Raw genomic sequence first — 22,627 nt, forward strand, 5'->3', positions numbered from 1 at the left:
CTAAAGTAATCAAACCGATTCCACAGTTTTCTTTACTTTGGTTGTGTGTGTGTGTGTGTTCACATGTGTGTGTGCGCTTGAGGTGGCACAGGCAGGTTTATCAGGTCTTCTTGAATTGATTTGTTTGCGTACGCCCGTCAGCATCCTTGTGCTTTCTGTAACGATCTGTGATCTGTGTGAGCATCTCTGCAGTGTGTGTGTGTGTGTGTGTGTGTGCGCACGTGCGTGTGTTTTTTATGCGGGTGAGCCCCCGTTGTGCAATAATGAGACACATTGACTAGACACAGCTTCGGGAAGGTCACAGTAAATTGAGGGACGCAGAAACAGGGGAAGGCGTGACTTGAGCGACCGAGGGCCAGTAATGACGATCGGAATAAATCTGCTCGACACTATGAGGCAAGTATCGTCCTGCAGAGGACGAGGAGGAAAGAGACAATGGTGGAGGGGAGCACATGGGAGGAGAAGGAGGAGACATCGCCGGTACGTTAATCTGAAGTCACATGACTCATTTGAATGTTTTAATCAAAGGTGTGCTGGCTTTCTGGCCTTTGCTGTCCCCGGAAATTACGCTCACACTGATTTAGCTTGAGCAAAATTATACTTATACTTAACATATATAACATTATATAACTACCGGTTGGTAGTTAGTTACATGTATATAATATTTAAAGAAAACTACGGTATTTGACCAACTATAACCAAACGACCATAACCAAAAGGTAAACATTCAAAAATATAATTATTATTTTCAGATAGTCACCATTTACATTGTGCAAATGTATCTTTAGACAGGGTTTCTCCTGCCGCACTCAGTGAGTCACAACCCTGTTTTGAGGTGTTGGCATTTTATCTCTTCACCCATTGAATGATTTATGAACTAATTCTATGACTCAAAAAGTATCTCATCCTTGACCTTGGAGTAAAGAGGCTGGTAGAGCAAAGCCAGCCTCTGGCAGAAACTGCTTTTATGACAGCAGGTAAAATAATATATAAAATTGTAGATGTGCACTTTTCATTGAAGTGACAATATACTATATATATATATATATATATATATATATATATATATATATATATATATATATATATATATGACCACATTAGCGATAGGGACCAAAACCCTTTTTGTTCCAGCATTTAAACGTGTTTATCTCTGTAAAGTTGAGGGATTGATTCACTTTTAGAGCCATCAGAGGTTGCCAGTCGCTAAATGCTGCATGAATGGCGACTCTGGATTTAGTTGAAATATGTAAAGTTAAGAAAAATGAATAGTAAAAGTAATACGGATATATAATTATTACAATGGTAATATAAAACCTTAATATGTGGCATCATTTGTGAGCAGACATAAAGAGAGAGAGCAAAGCTTATTTTGGTGTTATTAGACATGGCGGGTGAATGTCAGAGGCGATATTAGTCATGTGCGTGACACAGAGCATCAAAGGCCACACAGGCGCTCATTGGTACGCTGTTACTATTACCATTAGCTTATCTCACTTCCACCCTGCAAAGTAAATGGTCTCAACAAGTCACTTTTGAGCTCAGACTGTATATGTTTATGTAAAAAAAGAGAAAGAAACTGAAAATTTGATTGACCTTTGTGTGACCATGTACATTTTATGCGTTTCTTTTGCCTCATTAAGAAATAATTACCTTTTTTTAAACCAACCCTGACATGCAACAGTGTATTGAAATCAAGAGGGATTGCCACAGCTTGAGGGGGAAAACAAGCCACACTTAATAATACCTAAAATGTCTGGTGATTGCTATTTTTTCGCAGTGTGCCCCCTCCGTCCTCTTCTCTAGTTATTATTCAATCCAAGTCCACCAGGATCGTACTCTGTGCACTGGAGTGCCAATTATTATGGTAATGACTGAAACAGATATCAGATGGGTTTCCTTGGAATAAGCTTTTCATATTTCACACACATCACCCTCTGCGTGTGTGTGTGTGTGTGTGTGTGTGTGTGTGTGTGTGTGTGTTCGTTTGTTGGAAAAAGAGAGAGAAACAGCAGCTGGAATTAAGAGGCAGAATTGGTCCGTGTGCAGAGTTTTCTCACCTCCAGTGGCTGAATTCAACCGTCTACCTCAGAGCAGACTACTTGTCAGAACCCTCGTTTCTTTTGAACACTTCTGACCTAAATCAAGGTTATAACAGAGGCCGGCGCTGGTGACAGGAAATGGAGAGATACGTGATGACAGTACCTCTTTCCAAGGTCAGGGTCAGGGTCAGCCTCTTGGACGGATTCACGTGTTAGCGGTGGCTTCATACAACCTGTTTCATCAAACGTGTTGGAGATCACGTGGAAGTGGAGCCCGGCTGTGGGTTTGTGGCGTGTGCATCCTGTCCTACGTTTAGGCAGGATGCACAGTTGTGTCACCATGGCTGCAGGAGTCTTTTTGTGTTGATGGTTGAAGCTCATTCCAAAAAGCCCCATTCGTGTTCATGTCATTCCGCTCTGCGGTAACACAACACGCCGACTCTCCTCAGTAAATCCTGCTCTCGTTACAGAGCTGCGCCTGTTTGGCCAGAAATGCTCGATTTCTTTCATTCAGGTTGCACAGATGCAAATAAGACTTTACATGAATGTCTTTTTCACGAATCTTTTCTCAGTTTTTGTGCCAAAAGTACACCATAAACCTGATCGCTCTCCCTTCATCTCAGGATCAACACCTCACATTCTGAGGAGAAAAATGCAGATTAGATTTTTAATACAGCAACGGTTTTAGATGATCTTTGTCAGATTTCAACTCGACATGCTGATGTGTGAAAATGTCATATTTGCACTGTTTACAAGACATTTTGGAGGAAATTAAACAAACGGTGCTCGACTGTGTCTGCACAGCGCCGACCTGTCATCATTATGTAAACTACATCTTCCAACAATTACACTGCCACTGTCAGAGAAATGCAAATCAGATCTATTTTCCCTGGAGGAAGGAGTTGGCGCTGTTGCGTCTACTACCACGTATTTATTGTGTAAGAATGAAGTTAAACAGATGGAACAAGGGCAGAAATACACAAGCACAAAACTTCCAGAACTTTTGTAGACAGAGACAAATGGTCTGAAGGCCCTTTTCTTTGTCCTCAACAAGTCTCAAGGCTTTACCTTTGTTTACTCTCACATTTGAAAACACATTGCTGTTTGAGGATGACAACCCCGCAGGGCGAATGCCACCGTCGCCCCCTATGACGTTACGCCATCCAATAATAACCCAGAGTGAGTTCAATAATGTAAGCAGAATATGATGAATGCAGAGAGCCGAGGCAACTGTTGCACCAAAGGAAGAAGCAATGAAGGGTTTTTTAAGAGGAGTTCACGAGGCTTCCCTCCGACACTCGATGGCCAAATTTACATACATTAGTAATGTGTGATTGTCAGTTTAAATAAGTTTTATTTCTATTAATATCCAACACAGTGAAACGTGTGTGGTTAAGAAGGAGCTTCCCTCAGGTAATCCTGTCTGGGCATTCGTTTATTAGCACACACATGAGGAAGATACATCACATCACTAAAACACGGAATAAGAAGATTAAAAAATAGATTCTTCACAGCTTGCGCATTACAGAGTATACGTATGTGCTTTTTGTCAGTGGTTACAATGACAACACATTGTTACGGACATTAAAGTGAATTTCATTTAGCCCAATATCCCAAGTTACAACTTTGCCCCGAGGGGCTTTAAAGTAAATTGTCTTGATAATGAAGGAGATGCTCTGTAATCATAAATTTTAAAAAAAATGGAATAAAGATACTTGCAAGGAAAATTGTAGCAGCCACAAATCACATGCAAAATAACAGGGCTTTTATCAGAAGCGAGTGCTTCCTATTTATTATTCTGGCGCATCCCAGAAAGATGTCACATTTAGCTTGAAATATGATGAAAGCAACAGTAAAAAAGGCAAACTGGAAAAAGTGACAGATTAATCCTGTGCTTGATAGAGCTGTAGCTTACCAGCAGGGTGTGTGCAATCACCAAGACAGATAATATATTCAGGTGGCTTTGCTGTCACTAAAATACCATGTCATTTAATGAAAGTATTTTGTGTACATAATGCTTTAAAAGGAAAGACAAGTCCATAGTTTTACCTGCTGCTCTGCTTCTCAGTCCATTATCTAAACATGTTGCATCTTAAATACAGAAAATGTGTTTCTAATTGACCTCAATAGCTCACGGCTTTCCAACATCAAATACACGTCGCGGTTACTTACATGGAGTCACGCATTCAAAAGTGCATCACCTCCGCAAGCATTCAGAAGTCAATTTGGTGCATATAATTTGCGCTTCACCTGAGAAATACTGCAGGTTTAAGAAATAAGTTCAAAGGCGACTGCTTATTTTTCATCATTTGAGATGAAGCCTCAAGGTAAACGTTGGGATTGCAGCCATAAGTGTGCAGGAGGAGGAGGAGATCCTTTTGTACCAAGGTGTTGTGGAGGAGGACATATTCCGACCACACAAAGGCTTTTTTGTCCAAAACCATAATCAACAGTGGCCATATCCATATTTCAGAGAATGTTACACTTCTCATACTCACAATACTAACTAATTATTTAAAAGACTGTGTCACATCGTTCGGAGACTGCAAACCCTTTAATTACAGAGTAATTTCAATAAATTGTAATAATAACGGCTCTGCTCTGGTTTTGCTTTTCACGGGGAACAGAAACAATATGACGACAAGACGTTCTGTTGTTGCCAAAACAAGTTTTAAATGAAGTTAGTTAGTTAGTCAGCCTCAAAGGTGCAATGAAGATCGGACTGCAACGTCATCCATTTAAACACATTCATGTGTCATTTACTCTTTGTCGTCATTATTATTGTTCCACATACTAAATATGGAGCGGACTTGTGAAATAAATTCTCTGGGTAAAACAGCAGCTTGAATCTAACTCCTGTTTGATTTAGAGGGATTTGAAGTACGATCATCGTTGAGGACGCCGTGATTCTTTCCCGAAGTAGACAATGTTGTCGCAATAATCTCTTGTTTGAGCCCAGTTTACGGACTTATGGACTAGTCAGCAGGCGCAGATGGAGGATGACGGTGTGAATATTGCATTTGCCAGTGCACCATGTCCCCAACAACAGCTTCTGAAATGCTCTGGTTCAGCTGCACTCGCTAATTAAACAACACATTTGTCACAGTTTGTTTAGTGTCTGTGAGGATGTGCCGCATCTACAGATGAGCACAGGAACAAAGGGTTCAACCGAGGAGCTGATTTCCTGGGACAGACTTGGCACAGGGGAGAGCGTTGTGAGGTCCGTTAGCCTTTATGCATCCTGCACTAGATTAAAGGCCTTTTTTTTAATCTGTTCCTCTGGCTTCAAAGTAAATGTTGTCGTCTAGTCAAGATGTTTATTCTACTGTTATTTTAACTGGAAATGCAAACTCCTACTGCTGGAAATGTAGCTCTGCTTTGACATCTTGCCACATACATGCCATTAATGTGAGTTTTAATTATTATTATTTAATCATTAGGTGTACAGCAGTAATGGGACTTCCCTGATGTAATCACCCGAACATTGAAAGAAACCCCTAAAATAATCAAATGGGACACCAATGTCACATTCTGATGCCACGTGAACACTTTCCTGCAATCAATCTCCACATAAACTGCCCCGGAAATGAATTAACGTCCCCTCACATCCTCTAAATGTGATTGATTAGGAGAAAAACACACCAGCAGGCAAATAAAAAGCCACAGAAAATGCAACAAATCAGCTTCCAAAATACCGTTTTTTTTGCCTCCTAAAGTGATTCACATTGCTGTGACCTATTTTGCCGTTCCTGAAAAACTAAATCGAATTCAAGGAGTCGACGTCCTTTTATCAAGGCGACTCCCCACCGCATTATGGCAAAAAGAAGAAAAACACAAAGAGGAAGCTGTTCTCTTCCAAGCATCCGATGCAGTCAGCTCTCAGTTTTGTTGTTTCGTCTCCTCTTGGTTAACAGCAACAAAAGATCCCGTCTCTGCGTCTTCTTGATGCTGCAACGAGCCGCACCGCCTCCCTCTGCGTTCTTTTTCTGGGTGTTTTCAAATGTCAAGGATGACAATGTTTTCAGCGAAGACGGATGTGGGAGAAAAAAAAAAACTTCTTTCATAGAAATTTTCAACCTTCACCATCTTTTGTGTATTTAAATGCGTTGCACTCTGCCGTTGTCATTGAGTTTAGATGTGTGTTCAACATGCACTCTGCAGTGTCGGTTTGGCTGATTAAGACAAGCGTAGTACGTTTCTGAGTGGCTGCATGCTGGGAATTTATGAATGTCTGCAGCTAATCAGATGTTTCCTGTGAACAAACTTTAATGTACCTTTAAACATCTTTGGGAAGACGGGTTTAGGAGTTTCGACATGATTTGCACATCATTTCTTCCTTTAATGCTGTAACACTTGTTTGGTTTTTGTTACCTTTCACTGTTGCACCGTTTGCAACAAATATGTAAAGACTCGTGTGCAGAATGGCCTCGTAATAGGACCACAAGACATTTTACGTTGACATGTTTTCATCGGTCACAGTTATGCAACCTCCACCTGGAATTATAATGGTTTAAAAAAAACAATTGGGGTGGGATTTTTCATATTTTTTAATTCAGAATCAGACCTTAAAAAAACCATTCTCTTGATAAACACCCTCCTCATACATATTATATGATATGTAATGCCCTCCTTTCTTTTCATCTCAACTAATCATACCTCACTCACCGTACTCATCTCCTATCTGTTGCTTCTTGACACTTTACCGTCCCTCCTACGTGTTTTATTCCTATCCGTGTTCAAATTCTTCTCTTGCTGCAATGACCCAATTTCTTCACAGAGTTCAGTCATTTTTTTCATCCAGTCGCTTGTGTCCATCCCGCTGCATGCAGTCCTCCGCCCGTCTGCGAAAGTCCACGAGCAGACAGTGTTTTGTGAGTTTGTATGCGAAATATCTTCTGACAACCCTGAACTGGGTCTTGCACGGGGAGGCAGATTTTCCCCCCGGGTTTCATAACCAACTAATGACAAGCTCACGAGAGCGCCTGCATGACTCATAAAGATATGCTTTTTTTATGTTAATGACGATTTTACGCACAGCGGTAAAGCCAGATAGACAAAGAGTGAGATAGAGGCAGTAAGACAGAGGGAAGAGATTCCCTTCTATATCTCGTTGGGTCTTTTTGCCCGGCTTACAGTCACAGTTTCCTTCAGAACCTATAAGATGTTGAATAATCTCTCCATAACGGCTTTAGCGTTTCAGTCCTCGGCGATGAGTCAGCGAGAGGAAGAGAAGCTGGGATGCCTGCAGCACCATGAGAACGCTCTTCTTGCTTCTTCTTTCTCCACCACTCTCTGTCTCTCTGGCTCCTTCCACCGTGCGTTCATCTCCAGGGCAGTGCAACATGGCTAATCAAGGTTAAAGGGAAGGTCAAACACACATTGACACACAGTTGGTCTTCCTCCTGTCATTCCAGCCACACGAGACAGGACTCGTCCAAGACACTCGATTATATTTGTTCAGTTAGTAGAGGATAATGTATCTTCGTTGTGGGGGGGATGCAAAGCCACATAGCGGATGTACAGAAAAAGGATCTAAGCGTGCTACAATCCCACATTTTTTCTCCCACTCTTCATGATAAAGGGTATATGTTTTCCTCTTCATCCCCCTGTACCCCCACACACCTTAAGTCTCCTCCTCCCTATACACCTCCATCCACTTTGCCCTCTCATTCTCCCCCCCCCCCCCCTCCATTCCAGCTTCCGTCTTTCCCATCTTCCCTCCGCGTTGAGCTGCTGAAGGTCATTTTAGTACTAGAGAAGGGGGGGAGGGGACGATGCAGCTGTATGGAACCACCGCTCTGGATACCTGCAGGAAGACTGATAGATGGACGATAAGAGTGGCAACGTGAAAGTAGACGAGAGACAAAGGGCGAGGGAGACCTTTGTCTGCATCCCGCCGAGGACACACCGCGTGTCTGTGTGTCTGCGTGTCTGTGTGTGTGTGTGTGTGCGTGTGCATGGCGCCCACATAAATCTCCGCATCTTTATTTGCACCAAAGTGTGTTGATTTCATTGGTTTCCACTTGTAGTCCTTCATGACGGTCGGTGTCGACAACATTTTAAGGTGAAAAAGTGCGTCCTTTTAACCCCAAGCTGATCCTTTGCTTTCCCCTAACAGAGATTGTGCTTTCACATTTTCTCCAGATATGGAAAAGGTGCACGTGAAGCTCTCTTGAATGCAAATGACATAAAAAGTTGGTGGTTTGCGAGTCTAAATTTAAGAAATAAATTCTGTGTGCACCTCCACGTTGTAACGTAAAAGTTCCTGTTTCTCATTTTCCCTTTTTTTTGTTTGTTTTTACCCTCAACGCTTTCAAAACATCCAAGGCGAGTATTCACGCTACAAATGAGAGCATGCACATTCAGCTGAACAGCTGGAGAAAGAACACGGCACTAGTCCCCCTGCTGTGTCATTGTCAGTCTCACGGCTTGCTGCTACCCCTCCCCAACCGCAGCGGGGGAAGGCTCGCTTTTGGAAACGGGCTCTGTGTTCTGCAAAATGTAGACGGGAGTTGAAAGAGTTCTGCAGCAGAGCCGAGCCGAGCCGAGCCTCCATCCCTCGCTGCTCAAACCCACACGCCACGTCAACATGAGCGCAGGCGGCTAATAATCCACGGAATTAAACGAGTGGGAGTCATTTCCCCTTTGTGGATGTACCATCATGACAGTATAATACAGATCAGTGGCACGTGTGGGACGCATCGTTTCGAAGAGTGGGTGCGTGTTTTCCCCCCGCAGGGTTAAGCTTACAGATATGTGCTTTATGAATATTACTTTAGTTTCCCTGGAGGTCGCCCACCTTCTTACTTCGCCCGTTGTGGTTCCCTCGGGGGACGAGGACCAGGGCGACCCTGGCATTATACGCACCGATGGAAACAATCGGTGGATATATGTTAATCCGTCGGGCTGTTGGTTGGCTGAAACAAAGTGTGCTCTTTTAAAAAGGCCAGATGCTCCTGTGAATAATCACCTATGCGGCAACTGAATCCATTTAACCGCCTCGCGGCTCAGTAGCTGATCCGTGCATGCGATGCACTCCGTGTTCTGTGCAGCGTTACGGGCAATAATAATTGGCCTTCTTTGCCGTTAAGTCACAAAGTTGAAAGATTTTCCATTTGCGTCTCCAACACAGCATCACTAATCTAGCAAATCACCTGGGAAACAACCATCAGTTAGCAATCAAAGGGGGGGGAATATATCGGTGTAAGGACAGTAATCATTACCAAGTGACTCTGATTTAACAGTTCAAAATAACTGACAATCATCGTTTGTACGAGATGGAGCGATCCTTGCAAACCAGAGCCAATAACAGCTGAGCGCTTCCTGCTGTAACTGCTGGAATTACTCGTCTGCACGTTAACACAAATAAAATAAACTACTGAGACATGTAAATAACCTTTTTTGGGGGGTTTCAGGAAACAAATTGTGAACAAATGAATACATCTATGCGCGTTACTTCTACGTGCACGCATGGGTGGTGATATTTGTAATGGATATTCCATTCCTCCAGGCGTCTGAACCCAATCGATTGACACATGCTTTCATTACAAAGTGGACTCAGTGGTGGGTCTTTAATTTACAATTGTGTTCACTGATGCTCACGAATAAAAAAAAAAAAATCCATGCGCGTGAGACGACCGCTTCACCGAAAACCAACGCTGGACTCGTGTGAAGCGTGCAGGGAAACAACACTTTGGCCAGCAGGATCAAATGACGTCAAAACAGGGACGCGGATGTATTTCTGTCCCTGGTCCTTTTTCTTGGGAGGGGAAGGGGTGATACGTTGCCAGGAGCAGAAGTGATAACCTTGGGGCTGAGAATACGTCTACCACAGTGCACGCGTGTGTGTGTGTGTGTGTGTGTGCGTGAGATGGACTGTAGTTAGTCACGCTAGGGGGCAGGACAAGGATACAAAAAACAGAAGCAACAGTAAGTGACAGAAGGAAGAGGAAGGGCAAACATGGAGGGATTAGTCATTATCAAAGTGAAACATAAACACTCACTGGTCCAAAGGTCGCCATTAACATACATCCTCTGTTTCTCTTTATAAGCAGCTCAGGGAAATCCACCGACCACCTTTGTGTGTGCGTGCGTGCGTGTGCGGCGCGTGCGCATGCGTGTGTGTGTGTGCATGTGTGTAGCCCACGGGGAAGACATCTTTGTCATCAGTTCAATACTGCTGTCAGCAGTCCATGAATTATGGAAGTGTTTGGAAGTTACAAAGCACAGCTTACAGCCAAGAGACATTTTTATTGAGTTGTGAGATGTGTGTGTGTGTGTGTGTGCGCTCGCGGTTGTGATGAAAAGACACATCACCTCTCTCTCTTCTCGTCCCCAGTCTTCCTCTCCGTCCCTCCCACTGCCGTCACAGCCTCCCACCGTTTGAACGAGGTCTCCTCGCTGTGACATTTGTCTCCACGCCGGCGGCATGAAAGCCCCGTTTGTCGTCCCGCCAAACTGCCCGCACACAAACGGTTTTACACTCCACGTGTCATTTTCCAGTTTCAGACGTTTCTGTGGAGCTCGTATCTGGGTCCTGTTGCTCGTTCTAGGCCGTGCGACTGAAATGCGAAAAATAAATAGGTCACGTGACAAAAGGTAAACTGTCAGTCTTTAAGGCAATGTTTTTTTTTGTTTTTTATACAGCTAAACTTAGCCCGTCAGGTTACTATGGCAACACACGCAGATGAAAATCAGAGAGAAACTCTGGGAAATCGGTAACCCGATACATAAACTTAATCATGTAAATATTATATTTCTCCATCTTTGATGAATTTAATGAGTCATTTTGATCAATTTAAAGGCTTTAGGCCAACGCTACTGCTAGTGATTAACATGTTAGTTTTTGTTCATAAACTTAATAATTAATTATTCTGGCAATGAATTAACTTAACATAAGTGTTAAAAGCAGTAAAATTCCAAAACTATATATATATAATATTCGTATAAAAAAGCACACAAGAACTAGGGAGATGGCTCTTCCATGTTGTGAAACTCAATGACTTTTCTGATCGTGGACGAAGCTCCTGCTGCTCCAAAAATGAAAACAGGTTAGAAACTTTTAGTTTCCTTGGAAAACTTACACACACGTTCACACACAGTCTCTAGGCATAAATCGTGTCACCTAAAATGCCCTAGAGTTGTTATCCTAAAGTGGCATCCTGGAGCTGGAGGGTGCATGGTGCGTGACTTGTGTGTATCTAGAGTGTAGTACAGAGCACGCACACACACAGTAGACACAGCCGTGTGCACACATGATGTCCTAAATGAAGACATTAGCATCAACACCGCGTAACACACGCTGACACACGCTCATGGCCTTAAGTCGTATTTTTTTACTTACCGCGTCATAATTAAGAGCTGTTTTTGTATCATTGCTTTCTTTTCATCTATTTCCAAGACGGGAATATACTTCCCCATGCGCTCATGAATGTGTGAGGACTCACAATCCCAAACACAAACATAATCAGTGCCATCTCTGCGTTATTGCAATGAAGCATCTTGCAGTTGTGTATGTATATATATATATAGCTATATAACTTCCTAGGACCATAAAACCCACTGAGGTTGAACCTGAGCCCGGCACCGTAATAGTCTCCCGAGATGAAGCAGTAAATGGAACTGAGAAGCGGAGAGGAGAAATGTATGCAACCCTCTCCGCTGAGGTGGAAAACATTGACCAGAGTGTAAATCATTGAAGAAAAAGCGAGGGGGAGAAGCACTGGAAGCGATGCTCTCACAGAATTCCTTCTTCACATTCTCCACAGCGGTTAAGAAAAGGCAGAGCGAAGTTTGTGTTAATGCAACCAAGTTTCACATCCTCGCTGAGTGGTTTTATATGACGACCTTCACACAATTATCTTTTCTCCAATATCCTGACCCCGATTTTCTCGGAAGAATAATTAGGTTCTTTTAATCAAAGCCGTCGAACATTCTCATCCAGAAGTTAACTTTTTTAACTTTTTCTGTGAAGACATGAAAAAAATAGAATTCTTATTTAATCCACTTTCAGTGTGAGTAGAAGATTACGAATCAGAGGAAAAGTTAAATCAGGTTATAAGTATACGATTGCAGATTTGGATTAATTCTAATGCGACCTACCTTTGCTGAAATGATAAAGTGTTTTATCCTCAAGGTAAGATTCTGAAAAACCTCAACGCTCCAGCGCCAGTTCACCACCAGGACGCTGTACATTCTGCACCATGTCTCCGGGGCCCTGAGACTCTGCACAGGTCAAGCCGTCTCTCCGGCCCCAGCATTTCATTTCCCTTCATTAGGTCGCCTCTCTGTAAAGCTGTCCAAAAGGATTTGACATCAATTCTAATTTGTTGCACTTTGAAAAGTCTGATTAATTCACAATTACCGGGAGAAAAAGGAGAGACGGGGACAAAGAGGGCAGCGTAGAAAAGAGGTGGAGAAAGTCGGTGATGAATGTAGAGCAGACATTATTAGCAGCTGATTAGGATTTCAGATGAGGAGTAAGACAACTGATGTTTTTCGCCATTATCTTTTGGTGTGCCTTTTATAAATTACACTCAGTATTCATGCAAATGAATGTGCATTATTTCCAGTAATGAAGTCTCTCCCTGACAAACAGTTCTGTGCCGATACGCTCACACATCAGAGGTGGAGCACAATGACGGGCGGAATTTAATAAAAGGCTGATATCTGCAGACGAGGAGACGGGCGGAATGAAAGACGGCCCGGGTTCGTTGGAAGGAAGATTTACGGATTCTCGGAGACAGCTTTACTGCGCTGTTAAGAACGGCAAGAGGCGAGAGCCTCTGACACGCGATTTAGGATTGACTGATGAGGACGGATATGTAAAGAAGCGACAGAGGTCGACCTCGGCGGCGTGCGGCTAATCGTCCACGGGAGAATCAGGCTGCACTGGGATCAGTCTCTTACTTGAGTGAGAACATTTGGAACAGACTTAAATGACGGATGGAATATGCAGGTTTGGGGGCCTCGTTGTTACCATGCAGGGTCAGCTTGGCATCGGCTCAATCGAATTCAAGTTCAAAGTGCTATTAATATTGACATAATGTTGTGGATTTCACCGACCCCTACTCTTCATGCTACCGGAATTGTAATAATACAATTATTCTATCTTAGTGCTAATGAGTCACAGAAGTAATGAATCAATTTGACCATAAACTATTATTTGTTGCTTTAGCGGGAAAAAGAAATACTTTTCTTTAGCTGGAAATGAACTATTGTTATCAGGCATTACTTTACATCTGATTTTCTATTCCTCTGTCCAAAGCTCATTGCAGATATACGACAGCACAACTTTCAGGCTTGGTGTTTTTTATTTACAGAATAAATGTATTTAAAATGAGGCACGATTGTCCAGAATTCACCGTATCCTGGATTGGGCGGCCAGAGAAAGTCACCTTGGTTTGAGTATTTCAGAGATCTAAGATTTTGATGAAGATAATACAGAATATGTTATTGTCATTTTTTTGGAAAGTAGAAAAAAAAAAGAAGTTATTTTCCGGGGTGGTGTGAGTCTTCGGGCCCCGCGGCCACCGAGCAGCCTCATCCCTCCTTGCGTCCCAGCACGGCGTCGTAGATCTTCCCGGTGAGGCGGTGCCGGACGGCGGTGAAGCCGGCGGCGGCCAGCAGGGCCGCGTACTGAGCAGCTGTCCTCTCTCTGCCCTCCGTCTGTACGAGCATGTTCAGGGAGTAGAGCTGCACCGTCAGCGGGCCGGAGCCGTCCTCGTGGAGCAGCGCCTCCACCAGCAACACGCCGCCTCCTGCAGTGCGGATCAACAACGGCCGTTTATTGCTCTCCTCGCACACGGACCGATTCCACTGGGCCTCTGACAGCTTCGCTGCAGCACTGATGTTGGTGACCTCTTGGCTTTTCGAGCACAGTTGCGTTGAAAGCGCAATCATCATTGAAACAGAGACATCGTTCATTTGATCAAGAACACGGTTGTGCGACAGGTTAAAACGTCTGCAGTATTTTTCCATCTGACAAACAACCTCATTTGACAGATTATTTGTTTTTCTTCTCTCGTCGTGTATGCACACACGAGCACAGACGCCCATTACTGAGAAAAAACTAATGTTTTGTGCCTCCTGACAATGCCTGCTGCTTTTGTGTGTGTGTGTGTGTGTGTGTGTGCGTGTGTGTGTGTGTGTGTGTGTGTGTGTCTGCGTCTGTCTTTGATCACAGTCACAAGGACAGATTTCTCTGGGATCAGCTGCATTGTGGGATACAATCTGCCATCTCATTTAAAAAAAAAAAAAGTGCTCGTCCCACACACAGAAACACACACACACACACACACACACACACACACACACACACACACACGGACCCGGTTTGCAGGCTCTGTTGACTCTACTCAGAAGCTCCGTGCAGCGCTCGTCTGTCCAGTCGTGGAGGATTCTGGCGAGGATGTAGAGGTCGGCCTCTGGCAGCGGGTCTTTGAAGAAGTCTCCTAAACACATCCGCACGCTCCAGTTATTGCCTTCCCACAAGAAGGCAATCAGTGGTTATACGGAAATATAATTAACACAAACGGGTGATGTCTGTTGTAATCCCATGGAAAGCATATAGCCTTCACTTCCCGCCGTAACCATGTGAGTGCGTCTCCCTCATTTGACGACAAAGATCTTTAAAGGATGTTTATCTTCTCCACAGCTGAATCATTGCTATTGCTATCTTGCAAGTAGTTTAACTACTTTGTGCAAAAAGGGAATCTGCAACTCCTCCCACAATTAGTGTGTGTGTGTGTGTGTGTGTGTGTGTGTGTGTGTGTGTGTGTGTGTAAAGCGTCCCACTTGAACTGTCCGTATGTGATTATAAATGTCAAGGGAGGCCAACGCTGCAACGCGTCACCTTCGTAGAAGTTTATCCTCCCGTCGGCATCGGTGACAAAGTGTTCCCTCGACGTCTGCACCACCTTGGGGAGGTCAAAGATCGTCACGGTGCATTCTGGGTAGGCTGACGTGCACTGCTTGGCTAAAGCTCCACTGCAGCCTGGCGAGAGAAAGAAAGCGAGTTAGATGTAGTTGGATGAATACACATAACCTTCATTAACAAGGTAGTGCATCACTTACACACACAAATACACGCAGAGTCACTCGAGTGGAACAGATGCTCTCAGGTATGTACCGAATATGTATTAGCATGTTTTGGATTCAGATCTATGTGGCGGCTTTGGGAATATGGTTCATCAAACACTCGTGCCAATAAAGCAGACTGAATTGAACTGTTGATGGAGCAATAGAGAGCCAGATGCTTTATTCGGAAACAGGGCAGAGCTCGTTGTCTGTGGATCTTAATTAACAATCTAATCCTGGGGAAGACAAACACAGACAGACAGTATTTGTTTTCTTCTGTTGTGGTTGAACCATGGAGTGTAGGACAAACCACCACTGAAGGATGAACTGTTACAAAAGGTCAGATTCACAGAAAATATAAAATTATGAAATTGAGACATTTTGGAAGGAAAACAGTATCTAGTTTGGTTCAAGGTGGCATACAACCATCGGGGTGTAATTCTAGTTATCCATGCCGCTTGCATCGTGGAAGGATCGCAATGAAATTTGTCGCGCAGGTTCGTGGTCGCCATGGAATTTATCCTACAGACTTTAGGGGGTCCGCTGATTTCTGTCAGTAACACTGTGAGGCTCCAATAGCTCATTGGTTTGAGTGCAGAGGAATTGGGGACAGACATTTCATGGTACAGAGGAAGAGATGAATATGAAGATTGTATGAATCGGGTGGAGTGATGGAAATTCAGCACTGGAATACAGGATCAAAGGATCTGCACTTTGCCAAACCGATGATGCAAAGTGTCTGTGTGTGTGCGTGTGTGTGTGTGTGTGTGTGTGTGTGTGTGCGGCCAACTGTTACCGCAGCAATCAGTAGGTTTAAAAATATTTTGTCCTTTTATTACTGACAGAGAGAGAGACTCTCTCACATCAAACAGAGGTGAGCAGAGGAGGGAAATCAAAAGGCACCGAAGAGAAGTAAAAACCAAACAGCACACAGCGCAGAAGCCCCCGAGCTCACCTGGCTGCCTCAGTATGTTAATGGAACCCTTTGATGGCCACTTGCAATATTTGATATACATGAAATGTTATTGTGGGCTTTTCCTTTCTCTACTGTTTTCTTTTCTCTTCTTACTGTGTGTAATTTGACATGGATTTATCTGTGCATGTGCAGGACCATTTCAATAAAATAAAAACGGATGGAGTGCATTGCATAACTACTAGTATATTTCAGAGTGCGGATGAGATGGATGAACCTCTTCTACTATGTAGATTATCAGCTACTGGATTTATGTGTTCAGAAATAAAAGCCACTGTGCTATAAAGCTATGGATATACTGTTTCTTTAGAAATGCAGTAACCTTTAGGTCGATTATTCATTTTTAGGGAAAACATACAGCTGAAATAAATGTCACATTAAAATAAAGCCACAGAATGCGAATGCAGCCAAACCACCTTCATCACACGAGCGACGGAGTCGTTGACTGTGGACTCTGATTTGGATTGAAGCCGGCAGACACAAGGACAGACGGACAAACAGAGGGACAGCCGGAGCACCTGAGCAGCAGGTGTGCAGACACGGCAGATGCTGCGTGAGAGACAAAGTCTTAAAATGGGACCTTGCAGTCCCCCCCCCCCCCCCCCCATCGCTGTCCACATGCACACGCGCTTCTCGGTGCTGCACCCCGATGCATAAACATGAACACACAAGCCTCATGCTGGGAAAGGACAGAAGGACAGCCCTGGATGTGTGTGTCTGTGTGTGTCCCTGTCTACAAGCCTGTGTGTGATGGCCTGCTTTCAGTGGCTCCACAGCGCCCCCGTGTGGTCAGACGAGGTGTCACACACACACTCAAATACTCGTCATTCCGTCCAAACATCAACGTTTCGTAGGAATTAACAGAGAGACTGACTATTTTGTGTGGAGATTGGTTAAACAACTTGGCTTTCTTCTTCTGGATAAACAAAAAAGACGTTCCGTCTGGGTGTCTGCACAATACTTGTATGTCAGCCTCTGGTGTGACTGAGCACTGAGGGGATTCTGGGCTTTCATGGGGTGATGTGCTGGACTGTTTGAATGCGATGATCACGGAGTGGGCTTCGGTCTAGTGAGCAGAGCCGAAGACTCAACGTTTTCTCTTGGAAACCTCATTATTCCTGTCGCATTAATGCTCCTTTATTACCCATCATTCATTAGTGCGAGAGTGGAGACGGAGCCCAAAATAGAATATGTACAATAATAAAAGCTTTTCCCTTATTTTTACCGTCATGTTGTTTTCAGCCGGAGCACAAATGTCCTGTGACAGATCAGAAGATTCATTTTTGCTCGTTTCGTTTTTTATTTTATTTTTGACCCTTCCGTGTCCTCGTCTTGGGTTTTTTCTTGTTCTGTTTGTTATATCATACTTCTGTCTCTCCTTTTTATCCGTGTTGCCCTCTGCTCTCCTTGTATTTCTGATAAATCTTGTGTTCAAAGGCACTTTATAAATAAATCTTATTCAACAAAACACATAGAAGAATTCAGCCCAGGATGCCACTGCGTTTATGCATTGTTCGAACTATGACTATGAGACAACATCTTTATCATACTCATTTTCATTCACAGCAGTTCAAACAGGATTCTTCTGTTAAAAAATTGGATAGAATCTACAATATAAACATGACGGCTGTGAACTCTGTGGAAATTAGATTCTGCTGACACAAACATACCTCCGAGGTCGCAGATGACGTTGAAAGGCGAAAGGTCAAAGGCCGTGACCACGTCTTTACCGCAGATGTTCCAGATGGAGTTCATCAAGTGCATGAACTTCACCATCTCCTCATCAGACCTACACACACACACACACACACACACACACACACACACGGTTGGACGGACGGAGGGAAAGAAACACAGTCAGTCACGCTTCTCCTTCATTTTCATTCTCCGCATCTCGAGGCCAAACTTCCTCTATCAATTTCTGTAAGCTGTCGCCCAAGGTCCTACTTGCTCTACGTCCACAATAAACACACACACACACACACACACACACACACACACACACACACAGACACACAAAGTGCCTCTCGTCATCTACACTGTTTCACCCTATGGCGACACAGTGTGCGGGTGTGATCGTGCAGCAGAGGAAGAGGAGCCTGTGGCTGCTGGAATGTCCTCCCCATCGCTCAGCGCGGTGGCCTGCACGCACAAACACAGACGCACAACCCGAGAGCTGTATTCACCCGCTACGTTATCAGCTATCAGCGATGCACGCCGCTGCTTTCGGTGACCCGGTGACCTTCGGAGGAACTTGGAAAGTGAATGGTTCTCTCCGTCCTCGTGCACATTGTTTTAACGGTGTTGTGGTCTGTGATATGTCCGCTCTCTGCATAGACATCATCCTCATCCTCATCCCCCCTGAAGGTCTCAGTCATATCTGTGCCGACTGAGTTATGGCTCATCCTAATGCTCCGGCCTCCCCGTCATCATCATCAACAGTGACAGAAGATCAGAATGATGGATTTGATATAAAACAGTATGAGCGGCGTTGACTTTGCTTTCACTTCCAGGAGATTATTATTATGATTACTATTTAAATGTTGACACACGACTACCGGATTTGGGTGATATAATAAAATACTCATCGGTGAAACTTCTCCTCATCCAATGCCTTGTATATTTTTAGAATCTCTTCTAAATCCACGTACTCTTTGCTCCAACTTTTTTTTTCCTGCTTCCTCGGACACGGACCATCTGTGTAAATTATTCAGGTGCAGTCCACGGCCGGTCAAATGGGAATGAGTGAACAGGAGCGTGAGTCATCCTTCCATCCAGCGCTGTGAGGAGGCAGCGCACGACTTCAGTGCTTGTGTCTCCTTTGCTAATTTACCCACAGAGCTCACAGGGGAAATCAGCGGGGACAAACAACTGCTCCTCCCCCATTAAATCAAGCGTGCGCAGGTGTGGACATTTTCCATTTCAAATCAATTAAACCTGAATTCATCCGTTCAAGGTTGTATTGCATTACGTGTCGTAATTTGAATATTCTGCTTTTGCATGAATCTCTTTTTTATGTTTTAATGAGGCTGTGTTGTGAGATCATCACCTGCTTGTTAAAAGGACAGATATCCTTTACTTTCTGGTTCTGCACTCTACTTTCACACCTGTCCAATGTTCCACCTGTGCGCGCCAGATGTCCTTCCACCAAAGCAAACGTGGTCGTGCTGATCCTCCCCGTGATGAGGATGGGGGGGGGGCGTTTCAGCGGGTTTCCTGTTTCTGGCGGCCTCTGTTCATTTGGGACCGGCAGCGTTCTGCAGTACGGGGCAGTGGACTCTGAGCATGTGACCCGCTGGATGAAAAACTGCTGACCGGCAGATCAGTGAGGCATTAAAACTGTGCGCGTTACATAAACACAGAAAGCCTTTGGGCCTCCCCCTCTCTCTCTGTCTGTCTCCCTCACCCATCTTTTAAGAAATCCAGAGACTCTCTTTTGTTCGGGGTCGAGGAGGGTGACAGGCCGGCGTAAGATGGAGAGACAGCGGTAGGAATGCAAAATGAGCAGGAATTTGTGTTTTCATCCCGAGGCGGCTGCTTACCTGTAGAGAGCCTGGAACAGGTCGTTGGAGCTGACTCCAAACGCCTTTTCGTACTGGTTCCTTCCCTCTCTGGAACGAGGCACAGACACACCTGACATGAAGAAGTGAGGGTACACAAAGCCAGATCGTCCCACAACCCACACAGATCATCATCATCCATTCAGCTGAAGCTGCCTTTTATTCCTTAGATGCCGTCTTCACTTCCGTCTGTTCTCAGGGTGTCTGCTGGCGTCCCCCCCCCTAACAATGAGCTAAAAATCCATCTTGAGACACTGTTCAAACAAAGAGAGGAGGACGGGAATCCACATCCTCTGCCTGCTGATCCAACCTGTCGCTCTCACAGCTCCTGTGTGTGGTTCTGTACTTCTTGATGAACAGCATCCTCATTTATTTAATCACTGTATTTGCTTTTTGACGAAGCCGCCGGCCCCCGTTAGTCCTGATTGGTGCTTGTTCTTTTTGGTTTGACATTTTGTGTCGTTGTGCAAGTTATACTTTGGCCACTGACGGATGTTCTTCTAGAAAATAATCTTACATTTTTAAAGTGATAGTACCTCGCTATCACAACACAAACTGACCCAGACACTCAATTAGAGGACAAACTGATAAAATGAAGCCACGAGGTACAAGTAAATTATAACAAATCACATCAATGTTCAGTGAAACAAATACTAATATACAAACATCTTCCTTTTTTGTATAATCCGTTAACTGCATCTCTTGCAGCATAGAATAATTAATAATCATCCATCAGTCACTAATTCAAATGACAAGAAAAATTTGTCATTTTTGAGTACTTTAGTAAATTGGTCTCCTCAAATTGAAGGATTGGCTGTTTTTCAGTGTTGGATATCATTCAAATCATAAACACTGATCACTTTAGTTTGCACATAGCTTTGTACTTGGTGGGGAAAATATGACAGGATTATCTTTTTAAACAATTTTAAAACAACATTTCATTTACTGCTTCCCAGTTTTTGAAAAGGCTGAGCGTGCTGACCTGACGGCGTCGGTCAGGTAGTGCCAGCAGAGGTAGATGGTTCTGGAGCTGTACTGGATGGAATGGTAGAGGGACACGGGGCTGGAGCGGGTCAGGTAGACTCTGGCCTGCTCGCTGTTACTGTACAACACTGGACCCGGGACGAAGAGGAAAGAGGACGAGGTCAATGGGAACGAATCACTGCAGCGGTGGAGCAGTTTGAACTTGAAACATCTGAAAATTATGTTTAGTCAATTGTAAAAAAACTCCAAACACTTGGAGTTTTATTTTTTTTTGTTCCACACCTTGTCCATCTTGCCGGTGTGTGTTGAGGAGCTGCAGGCCGGCGCAGGCAGCCAGCAGTCTCTCAGTGCCGTCCAGACTTGCTCCGACCGCCCGGCTGACGTCCTCTGCAGACAGCGGGTGGTCCGCAGCCAGCAGCACATCAAACACACCCAGCTCGCAGGCCGAGAACACCGTCTGGGCCCCCAGGGAGACGCAGGAGACATCCATTCATGTACCAAAGCAGGAAACGGGCAGAGCTGCAGTATCAATCTGTCCATTGAAGGTCATCGTTTTTTGTGGTGCTTCATTAAACTCAGCCGAGGGGATCATTACGATGTACAGGGAAGGATCAAAAATACTAAATAGTAAGGAGACAATTTTACACCGCATATAGTTGTTACTTCATTTATATTCTTTCACTTCCCATTTGTACTTATGTTTTCCATGCAATATCCCAATTAGCTCCTGGAACGATTTGTTTATTGGGATTGTGTAATGAAATCTTTATGAGGAAGTATCCATTATAGTTTAATTAATACAAAGTGTAGTAAATTGACCTGAGGTTGGTCACGTGGCTCAAAGTAGTTCAGAAAACCCCATTGATGACAATTAATTGCAAAAATCATTTAGTAGCTTATCTGTTATTTCTCAATGAAGCTACACAGAATAATCTATAAGATTATAATGACAATATATTGTATTAGGTAATTACTTAATCATTTTAGCTTATAAAAAAAAATATTTTTGTAATATGTTGAATCAACCCTCAAGGAGGAGAAACTCTTGTATTAGAAGCTGCAGGCTTTTCGCCCTCATCTCCACAAGAGGGTGTCTTTGGAATGTTCCATTAATTATATGAAATGTCCAACGCATTTGAGGATTGACGGATCATCTTTGATGTAATTTGTTTTGTGATGTACATTTTAAGTTCATGATTATATTTTATACACCATATTTAAGTAACTTCATCTGCAAATATTTGCCATGATTTGGTAACTTTATGATTTGAGTCTTCTCGTCTTTGTGTACAAGCATGGCAATCCACAGCGATCCACTTCAAACAACATATACGAATGACCATCCACATGAACGGCACATGGGATAAAACCGTTTTTCCCTACACGGCTCCAGTTTAAACATACGATCTGTAGGACTATTTCCAAAACTTAGCAGGTTTGTCTGCGTCCCTGCAACGGCCCCCTGGAGGTGAGTGTGCACGTTACCTTGGAGACGAGGAAGCCTTCCATGTATTCCAGTATCTTTTTGGGGAAAGTGTCAGCAGCGGGCGTTCCCTCCGACGGTCCCATCATCTCTCCACTCTCAGCCATCGCCGCGGGTTTGGAAAGGACTACCGTGCTCCTCCAAAGTGAACTTGGCCCCCCAGCCCCGGCGAGCTTGCTGTGGCTCCTGAGGCCCCTCTACATGCGTGTGAGAGCGACGCAGCGGGCGTAGCCAGAATGAAGCGAACACACAAAGTGCCCACCCAGCAGCCGCCTGCAGAGCCGCAGTGGGCCTAAGCTGATTACAGCCAGATAACCCAGATTAGAGCGGGGGGCTCAGTCCGCACGGGACAAAGAAACACACTGCTGCCTTGTTCATAATCACTCACACGCACTCCGATGGGCCGATGGGAGTCGGCCATCAGGTGTGTTTTCGTGACCCCCAAACTGCGCTTCTGCATTCGCAAAGCTGCGAGGGGGAAAACGTTGGTAAGGACGTGCTGCCCTTC

At 44.2% G+C, this 22,627-nt stretch overlaps 1 protein-coding gene across 1 annotated transcript; it reads right to left on the reverse strand.

The window, feature by feature from the left end:
- Positions 1–13,336: 13,336 nt before the first annotated feature.
- On the reverse strand, positions 13,337–22,422 carry asmt (acetylserotonin O-methyltransferase). The gene is made up of 8 exons (XM_040200754.2): positions 22,122–22,422; positions 20,919–21,093; positions 20,635–20,764; positions 19,635–19,703; positions 17,763–17,881; positions 14,896–15,036; positions 14,372–14,494; positions 13,337–13,801 (listed from the first exon to the last, which is right to left on the reverse strand). The coding sequence occupies exons 1-8, from the start codon at positions 22,224–22,226 to the stop codon at positions 13,584–13,586; spliced, it is 1,080 nt and encodes a 359-aa protein (XP_040056688.2). The 5' UTR covers positions 22,227–22,422; the 3' UTR covers positions 13,337–13,583.
- Positions 22,423–22,627: the final 205 nt, after the last annotated feature.

Source organism: Gasterosteus aculeatus, chromosome 16, assembly GCF_964276395.1.
Source record: "Gasterosteus aculeatus chromosome 16, fGasAcu3.hap1.1, whole genome shotgun sequence".
Lineage (NCBI taxonomy): Eukaryota > Metazoa > Chordata > Actinopteri > Perciformes > Gasterosteidae > Gasterosteus > Gasterosteus aculeatus.

What these genes read in the sequence shown, in the direction of transcription:
- asmt (XM_040200754.2), bottom strand. Translation starts at nt 22,226, where the DNA reads ATGGCTGAGAGTGGAGAGATGATGGGACCGTCGGAGGGAACGCCCGCT. An exon ending in GAGGATAAACTTCTACGAAG is followed by an intron (nt 14,495 to 14,895) that starts GTGACGCGTTGC and finishes GGATGTGTTTAG; the next exon opens with GAGACTTCTTCAAAGACCCG. An exon ending in CAACAGAGCCTGCAAACCGG is followed by an intron (nt 13,802 to 14,371) that starts GTCCGTGTGTGT and finishes TCCGCACTGCAG; the next exon opens with GAGGCGGCGTGTTGCTGGTG.